The sequence below is a fragment of the Vespa mandarinia genome, chromosome 5 (genome assembly GCF_050613455.1).
Source record: "Vespa mandarinia isolate Hongniang chromosome 5, ASM5061345v1, whole genome shotgun sequence".
Classification (NCBI taxonomy): Eukaryota; Metazoa; Arthropoda; class Insecta; order Hymenoptera; family Vespidae; genus Vespa; species Vespa mandarinia.
In genome coordinates this window covers 7,431,323-7,441,364 of record NC_140814.1, presented here as the reverse complement: position 1 = coordinate 7,441,364, position 10,042 = coordinate 7,431,323, and the positions used below count along the sequence as shown (strand labels likewise).

Genomic DNA, 10,042 nt, shown 5'->3' with positions numbered 1-10,042 from the left:
TAATATATGCTATATATGTTATATTCATTCAGGGAATACGATATTAAAAGATACAAGTAAAATTAAATAATATATTTGTAAATGTATCTATCGATGATAATATACAGGACATCATAGACAACATTTATGCAGTATATTTAAATAAAAAAAAATCTTTTTCGCATTCGAAATCTCCTCCAAATTTTCCCGGATATATGGCAACCCTACTTTATAAATAGCAAAATGATACTAATGGATTTAAAACTAAATCTTATAATACGTAAATATACATATATTACTTGTATTAATTTTATTTTTATTAGTTTTCTTTCATTAGATTTTCTTTCAATTCTTGACTATCCTCAAATAGTTCATCATTAATTACCATTGCAATTTTCATATGTTCTAACATTGTGACATGATTGCCATCAACAACATGTACTTTCACTTTGCTTTCAGTTATCTGAAAATAATAAGATTTCATAGTAAAATTAGTTATTATCTTTATAATACATATAAATTTGTACAACTTACATGTTGTAATCCATAATCGTATTGTGCGTATTGTACAGACGACAACATTGGTTTAAATAATGTTATTGGTGCTCTTATATATGGCATTGGTTCCGGATTATATTTTATGACTGCTTTCAATCTCGTATAAAATGAGAAAATAGCGCTTCTTTGATCCAATTCCAAATACATTTGCTTGTGCTCAGGAGATATGGCATTAAAGAATGCATTTATTTTCTCATCCCACGTCTTACATTTTCCTAATTCAAGTACAAGCTGGAAAATAATATTTATAAGTTAATATAAAATCTTGCAATCAAACATTGCGATTCAAATATACCTGTTCACTGTTAGTAGGTGTAAATGCGTCCATGATGCCAAGCAGAATGTTGCTTTCCAATTCTTCCTCGGATGACGAATACATATGTTGATTTATAAGTGTTTTCATTTGCTGAGGGGCACCATCTATCAAAATTAGCTGGCCATTAAATCCTATAACTTCTAATTTTCGTGTGAGTTCAATAGTTATAAGCGATCCGAATGAATATCCCACTAACGTGAAATCAGTTCGATCTTTAAGTTTTTCTAATAAATGCTACAATATGTAAAGTTATATACATTATGCTAATGTATAAAATGAAATAATATTTAATTCAATTAAATATTTCTTTAGCAAGAGGGTATACCGGTAAAAGTAAATCGGCCATTTCCTCTACAGTTTTCAATTCATAATTTGTAGCCAGTTGGAAACAACTTGCAGGCGATTTAATTTTCGATTCTAATGTTTTGAAAATACTACCATAGCCTTCGATTCCTGGGACGAAAAATATCTCTTTTCGACCTTCCTCTGGATTAGTTTTAAGCTGGATAATTATTTCGGAGGAAAGTTTTTCACCGAACAATTGCATCAATATCTTTGTACCAGCTAATATTTCTTTTGTAGCAGTTTCATTACGATTTTTATTTTCTGTTTCTTTATTATTCATTTCCATGAGTTTAGCGAAATTTAAGCTTCGAATATCTTGCGCGGTAAGATATATTTCGTATTCACGTTCTAATGTCTGTTTTATTTCTACAGCCATCATTGAATCCATTCCAAGTTCAGCCAAGGAAGTGTGATGACTGACAGTCTTCAAATCTTTAATGCCTGCAATCAAAAATTCGTACTTTTAAAGAAATAAAGATTGTTTGAAAGTATATTAAACAAAAAAAATATTACAAGTACAAACACATAGGTAGATATAAAATAATATGTGACTTGGTTGAAACCCATCACAAATTATCATAAAATTACGATGATAATAACAATAATAAAATAATAATATTATGGATTTATATGAAACATACCCATAATATTTAAGACAGTCCCTACAACATTATCTACACCATTGATACTTGTTTGCTTTTCAGCGACTACCATACTAGCAACTATAGGTTTATCCTGTAGCAAAAATCTATTGAGTTCTTGTAAACATGATGTTATTTTTTGCTGTAGAGTACCACCGATAATAAGTTCCTTATCGTTATTCTGCATGTCCGCAACAAGACCGACGTCTCCAATTGCTCCCCATTGGATAGCTAATCCAGGTAAACCTTCTTCTACTCTTTTTTCGCATATTCTTTCCATAACGGAATTAGCCATACCGTAATTCGTTTGACCAGCATTTCCTCTTCCGCACGAAACAGAAGAGAAGACTACGAAGTGTCGAAGATCTGGACAAAGTTTTCTAGTTACCTCATCCAAACATTTCGTGGTCCAAGCTTTTCCTTTGAAAGATTCTTCAAAAGTTTTTGGCGTTTGATTTCTACAAATACCGTCTTTCAAAGAAACCGCAAGATTGAATATACCATCGACGGGACCTTTATCTATCGCTGTTTTCACTACAAGCTCGCAATCTTTTCGTTTAGCCGTATTGAGACCGACAAGGATTTTAATATTTACTCCATATGATTCCCATATTTTAATTCTCATGCGTTGATAGCCATTCTTTATGCCGTTTCGCGAAGTAATAACAATATTTTGAGCATTTCGAAGAACCAACCAATCGATTAATTCTAAACCAAAACCTCCCAAGCCACCAAGAACTATATAACTTTTATTCGGAAAACATATGTAAGTGGGCTCAGCCAAGATTGGTGTATTTAATGATTCATTCTCTTCGCGAATCTTTATGAGTACCTATGACATTTAAAATGGATTTCAAGTTATAATTTAAAATAGTTCAAGCATAAAGCATATTCAAACGACTAACGTCTACTTACTTTTCCAATATGTTTTCCAGCGGCCATAAATCTAAATGCTGTCTCTATTTGATCTTTGCCAAAGACAGTTCTAACAATTGGTTTGACACCATTCTCTTTAATAAGTCTGTTTAATATCGAATTGACTTCAATTGAAACTTCGGTGTGTATATTTATAATTTTATCTAACATAATGGCATGAAAACTGATTCCCTTCTTAAAGAATTCTATATTTAATGTATTATTTGCAATTATGTCGAACTTTCCAATTTCTAAAAATCGTCCCTCGTAGGTCAAACAACGCAGAGATGCTAAAAGTTTTTCTTCCGACAAAGAATTTAAAACTATATCTACACCTATACCATTGGTTTCTTTCAAAATCATTTGTTCGAAGCTAGTATCACGAGAATTTCCGATATGATTATCATCGATACTGGGAAATGTCTCTTTAATAAATTTACGTTTTTCTGGTGTACCGACAGTAGTAAATACTTCACAACCTTCGTGAAGGGCCAAGTTAATCGCTGCTTGGCCAATACCACCAGTACCAGCATGAATAAGTACTTTGTCGCCCTTCTTCATTTTCCCATTTATATAAAGGGCAATGATACTTGTACAATATACACATGGTACCGTTGCTGCATCCTCTAAACTCCAACTTTCAGGTACGTTCCACGTAAAAAATTTGTTTATGTGAATAAAATTTGATAGACATCTAGAAAAAAAAAATGTTATTTATTTAATTTCCCTTTATTTTCTATTATATTATATGAGGGATTAAATATAAATCTTGTAATTTTTATTTAGAGCTCACTTGTTTACAGAAATTCCCATAATACGTTGGCCATCGATATTAATTCCGCTATATTCAAATCCAAGTGCATAATCTAATTCTTTTCTGTCATTTATTATTGCTTCTAGTACTATTTTATTTGTTGCCAGCATAATATCTTTAAAATTTAACGATGCATAATGAATATGAATAAGATCTGTATTTTCATTGTTCTTCATAACTGGCCCTTCAACCCAATGTAACGAACTTAAATCTCCACGTAACTGTTAAGAAATATTATTGTATTACTTCATGATATGTATTTATAAAATGTTTTTTCACATACCGATTGTGTAATTAAGGCATGATGGCAAGGCTTGAGATTGGAAGGTGGAAGTAATTGATGCCTATATGATCCCCAAATGTTCCCTGGTCGTAAAACATTAATAGTAAGATCCATTTCGAGTTGTTCGGAATAAAGGGGTAATTCTAAAGAAAATTTCGGGGCTTTGAGATCTTGAATTAAAACAGCACGGAAGATATCACCGCCAGGTTCTTTTTGTAAACAATTAATGAATCCTAAGAGACCAGACTCAATGTTTCCTTCCTCAACAAGTATTACTCTTGTCTTACTGATATTCAATTCTGTTTCATTGGCAAGTATTGTTTGGACTTGTTGCAACCAATTAAATTTATTGCTGTTGACATTAATAAACGAAGTATTTTTTGAAATTTTCTTTATCTTCCTTAATAATACCCAGGATTCCTCGGAGGTACGTTTCTCCAAAACTATATTTAATTTCAATCTTTCTAAAATTGATAAATCCAATGGCGTATTAGTTTTTTCACGCGATAAAATGAAAGCTCCATCTATTGTAGACTTTAAAAGTAGTTTTAAATTATCCTTATTTTCTTTACTTAACAAACCACATCCAACTGCTAATAACGCGGTATCATCTACATGTATCCTTTTCGATTCTGAAACTGTAATATCTTTAGGAATATTTTCCTCGTCGAATTTGTTTGTTGGTGCAAATACGTTAACGTTTGCTTGAATCAAAGGCAACTTGCTTAAAATATTTAATAAAATCGGAGAAACGAGCTTCTCTGCTGATATATCGTCATTATACTCAATGAGTTCTACTGTTTTCACCTTAATGATTGGTATATTCTCAAGAGTAATGTGCATAGATAACGTTAATATTTCACGTAATGACACTTCCTTTTTATCGCGATGAGCAATGAATTTGTGTTCTTCGATAATTGGATCACAGATAGGTCTTCTTCGAGTAATCGCACTAGCTTTAATACCATACATTACTACACCCCCGGCTACAACTATATCAAGATCCTCATATAATCGTACAGGTATATCTAAAATAAGAAAATAAGTGGCATTATATATGAATAATGATGAGATATAATGGGAGTCGATATATATTATCGATAATAATTGCATTGACAATAAATATTTACATTGTTCATTAGTGGGCAAACTTTGAAGATATTGTTGATGAGCTTTAATATCTATTACCACTTTTCTAATTCCAGTAGGTACAAATAAACCTCTAGTATCTAAATTGATAATTTTCATCTGTAATATGTTATCCAGGAACGCTACCCAATTCTTTTTCCATTCGATATGTCCTTTATTTCCCGAAACTGAGGAACTCCGCAAACTTCGGAAGTAACCACTATATTGATAACCACGTAGCTTCAACTCCTTATAGATATCTTTCGCGTCTAATACTTCTTCCTCGTTGTTAAAATTTTTGTTGATCATATCAAGCAATATTTTCTCTTTCGATAAGTTTGTTGCAACGTGAATTGCCCCGGTAACAATAGCTGCACCCCCTTCGATCACTTCGAAATTACCGGTTCCTATTCATTTGTAAATCAATTTTTATATATGAAATATACAAAAAAAAATATTTTCATATATAAAAAATAGTTTACACATAATAGAAAGTAATTACCTTTTTGAATCATGACAGTCATTTCAACTTTGCCTTCTTTGGGAATGGTGGTAGCTCGATTAAACTTTACATTTTTAATGACAACGGATACATCCATGTACAATTTTCCTATCATCATACCTAAAGTTTCCCAAACCAGATATAAATACCCTGTTGCGGGAAACAAATTTCTGTCATCGATTACGTGTCCGCTTATGTACTCGAAATCTTCATCGATGATTGATATTTCAACCATTCGTTCTCCGGAAATAATTCTCTCTTGCGTTTTGTAATATGCTACGAACCAATCATCCGAATGTTCCCATCTAAACACGTTATAATATTGAACTTCTACATTACATTTACAGACAAAAAGAACTTTCAAATTATTGGCTAAAAATTCGAATCCTACCTAATGAGCGGAGATATCATTGGAGTACCTCGACTAACCGGATATTCTACGGGTGGATATAATTTAGCAAGATCAAGTTGTAAACCAGCATTATAGAGCTTTCCTAATCCTTGCAAAAAAACTTCCACGTTCTCTTTATGATCTCGTTGAATTAATGTAATATTCGTTACTGTTGGTTGCAATGATTTTCTTAAAATCGCTTGTAATAAACCATGCGGTGCAATTTCAATGATAATAGCATTGTCATGGACAAGGGTTAAGATTTCCTCAAAAAGTACAGGTTTCAGCAAATTATTTGTATGATACTCGGCCGACGAGAATTGTGCGGCTGATGTCGACCATTCATTGTATGGTACCGATGTACTAAGCCATTTTTGACTTCGAGGCCTAGCCACTGGTATCACTTCTTTCAAATATGCCAAAAGTTTCGATCCAGCTGCTGCGATATAACGGCTATTACAAGGTATATTATAGCACGATATCTCTTTAGCAAAAATTTTGTTTGCCTGTCGAACATGAATATATTACACGAGCTAATAGAAAAAAAAATCATTCTAATCATTATTTTTATTGGATAGATCCTAATTGATTTCAAACGAACCTGAAGTTTTTCAACAAATGCTTTGATAGATTCTGCCGGTCCGCTAATAATTGAACTTTCAGGTCCCTTGTAACATTTGACGTTGATATCAGGAGGACACAAATCTTTGATATCTTCATAACCAAGTTCTATTGTGGCCATAGAATTATGAGATACTTTGGTTTGTATCAATCCTCGTGAATACGCTGCCAATATCATTTCCTCCGTAGTAAAACATCCATCTGCGTATGCACAACCAAGTTCACCAAAGGAATGTCCGATTATGTAGTCCGGTATTACGCCCACAGAAGTTAAAAGATTTACCAAACCAATCTGTTTCACAATTATGTTTCACTTTATCAGATCTTATCGAATGAATGCGAAACTCGAAAATGGCAAAATATTTGTCAAATTTACCTGAATCGCAGCAATTCCGACGAACGAGTGCAAGATATTGTCGAACATACTATTGTCTTTTTTAGTTAAAATCTCATAAATATTGAGCTTACGCGGTTTTAAAACAACGTCGCATTTCTCTATTGCTTTGGCAAATATAGGAAATCTCATTAGAGCTTGTCCTAATAAATTTTTTATTCCATTTAATCATTGCAATAATCATTATTTTTATAGATTTTAATGTTTACAAAGAAACATTGAACGAACGACAAAAATGTCCATACCCATTCCAGGCCACTGCGATCCCAATCCAGAAAAGACAAACCATATTGGCTTTTTGATATTAGAATAATTTTCAATCTCCCTTATTTTCTTATCAGATTTTCTAACGCCTGTTATCGTATATCCTCGATATAAATGACCTGATATTTCTTTAAGATGAATATCATGAAAAAGACGTATAAATTCAACGTCTACCGGTCGATTATCGATCTATGGAAAAAGATGTTGAAATTTTATTTATATGATCCTAACAAACAGTATCTTTGTTTCCTCTATTAAGAAGTTATGCGTACATCATTTAATATGGTTACTACTGCTTCTTCGGTACGTCCAGAAACAGCCACGAGCCTGGGCAAATCATCATTTGGTAAACCTTTATTGATCTTTGTTTTCGGGTTTGATTGGAGTAAAACGTGAGCATTAGCACCGCCAAAGCCGAAAGAATTAATGCCTATGTATTGGCCATCTAACGGAGTTACCTCGGTAACGACCTTAATTCGCCCTTCTGTAAAACATTTTACGTCTTTGCGTGGCTGATTAAAATTAATATTTGGCGGTATTAGACCAGACTCCATTGATATTATTGCCTATAAAATATCGAAGAAAGATATAAGAAATTCTCTCGTGTTACGCTTCAAACAATCTTTACCTTAGCAATAGAACAAACTCCACTGGCTGGTTCGGTATGACCTAAATTTCCTTTAATGGAACCAATTTTAAGAGGATTAGTTCTACCTTTAGTGAAGACCCGATCTATGGCATTCAATTCTTCAGGATCACCGACTTTCGTTCCGGTACCATGAGCTTCGATGTAATTAATAGAATTCGTTGGTATATCGCATTCTTCATAAAATTCTTTAAGAAGAGCACTCTGCATTTCGCTAGAAGGAAACGTTATTCCCTCTTTTTTATAACCATCGCAATTTGTTTTCGCATGAAATACCGTGCCATAGATTCTCTTGGCATTTTTTGCTTTTTGCAAAAATGCTATAGCGACGGATTCACTACGCGTGTAACCAGATGCATCAGCATCAAAACATTTGCAACGACCATCCTGAGACAGGACCCCTATTAAAAAGATCCATATATTGAATATTATTGTAAAATACTTTTATATGATGATTTCCGAGAAAAAAGGAAACATTTCTCAAACGAATTGACATAATCAATACCTAAACGGCTAAATTGCAGAGTTATGTATGGATGAAGGCAAAGATTTGATCCACCGACTATCGCGTAATCGCATTGTCCGATACGTATAGCCTTATAAGCGTGTTCCATCGCGTAAAGACTTGAACTGCACGCTGTGTCGACGGTATACGATGGTCCGGTTACACCCAACCAATATGAAATTTTGTTAGCCAATATACCTCTGTTGCAGCCCGTGATACCATAACCATGTATCTAAAGTTAAAGAGACGTATATTTCGTCTTATCCATTCACATAAATAATCCTATCTATCTGATCTATAATTGTTGATCATTATATTTTGCCTACATCGAGTTTGTCGTAGGACCAAATTTTCTCGGTTTCGGAGAAACATGAACCTATGAATACACCTGTCCTTGTTCCATGCATATCTTCTGGATTAATTCCAGCATCTACGATAGCTTCGTAAGCATGTTCGAGGAACATTCTGCACATAGGATCCATTGTATGGGCTTGCTTATAATTAATTCCAAAAAATGATGCATCGAATTTCTGAATGTTGTCAATTTTGCCACTCCGTCGTGGAATTTCCGGATGTTCTTATGAAATATAACAATAGAAAAGTATTAATTTTAAATTAGCTTATTCTGTTAAATAAAACAAAATCATCTACGTAAAATCGATACCTAGTTTCCAACGACGATCGTCTTCCGTGATACAATCTTTGAATTTGAAAATATTTTCTTTTAATATCTCTACATTATTGGATTCTGGAAATCTACCAGCGAATCCAGAAATAACAACTTCTTCGCCGGGTTCTGGTTTAGCATATTTGAAGAATCTGTAAGATTCTTTTGGTACTTTATACTCGCTCATGATGTTTCTCGTTTCTCTATATCAAAATAGAATATAGAAATTTGAAATGAAACTGATACTGTGACTGAAACGAATTGTATCTTCGCATTTACTGAAATTATCAGCGATGCATTTCTTTTTATAACATTGTATTTCCTTTTATCCCCACCAAGAAATACATCACATCATGTTATATGCCACGAATTTCTACTAAACTTATTCAAATGAAAATCAATTTAAAAGTGACCTTTAAATCCGCCTCTCTTTCCTCTATTTCAATTAATTGATGCGATCATATTTAATATATGTACTTGCTTCGATCGATGACCTTTTTTTATTTCTTTCTCTTTTAATATTCAAAATATTAAATTTATAGCTAAACAAGAAAAGATCAAATTAAAATAAATTTTATTATAATTAAATTGAAGAGAAAATAAATTTGTTCACGCTTTCGTTTGATTTATTATAAAATTCTATTATTTATCATCATTTATTCATAATTATAAATTCAAAGGATATAAATTGAATGATTTAAATTGTCGGCAAAGTAACAGCATTTTTCGATGATAAAAGAATGTCAAATTTCATCTGTAATATCTTAAATATTTGATAACAGAAAATTTTTAATTTAGATTTTACACCATTTATCCGGCATCATTCGCATTATAAATATCGTTATAACATGTTTATTATAATAATTATAATATTTATTATATATATATAATAAATAGTAAATAGTAATATTATAAATTTAAAAATATTATATTGAACATAAAATATCTACATTTTTTTTCTGTTATAAAACAATTCTTAATGAATAATCGTATATACATCTATATTCAGGAGTCAAAGGTTGCCGGATATCTCATCACTTTACATAATGCATATAGATTAATTTTATTATCTA

At 32.2% G+C, this 10,042-nt stretch overlaps 1 protein-coding gene across 1 annotated transcript; it reads right to left on the bottom strand.

The window, feature by feature from the left end:
- Positions 1–298: 298 nt before the first annotated feature.
- On the bottom strand, positions 299–9,222 carry LOC118441713 (fatty acid synthase). Its single transcript, XM_035866459.2, has 19 exons — positions 8,967–9,222; positions 8,629–8,879; positions 8,303–8,534; positions 7,780–8,198; positions 7,424–7,717; positions 7,133–7,340; positions 6,870–7,030; positions 6,474–6,785; positions 5,873–6,378; positions 5,482–5,786; positions 4,982–5,386; positions 3,852–4,879; positions 3,548–3,789; positions 2,755–3,448; positions 1,840–2,671; positions 1,179–1,639; positions 833–1,087; positions 514–768; positions 299–442 (listed from the first exon to the last, which is right to left on the bottom strand). The coding sequence occupies exons 1-19, from the start codon at positions 9,154–9,156 to the stop codon at positions 299–301; spliced, it is 7,194 nt and encodes a 2,397-aa protein (XP_035722352.2). The 5' UTR covers positions 9,157–9,222.
- Positions 9,223–10,042: the final 820 nt, after the last annotated feature.

Bases quoted from the DNA above. Each gene is read 5' to 3' on its own strand.
- LOC118441713 (XM_035866459.2), bottom strand. From the start codon at position 9,156: ATGAGCGAGTATAAAGTACCAAAAGAATCTTACAGATTCTTCAAATAT. The intron at 5,387-5,481 runs GTAATTACTTTC...ACAAATGAATAG, and splicing joins GACTGTCATGATTCAAAAAG to GAACCGGTAATTTCGAAGTG. The intron at 443-513 runs GTAAGTTGTACA...TATTATTTTCAG, and splicing joins ACGATTATGGATTACAACAT to ATAACTGAAAGCAAAGTGAA.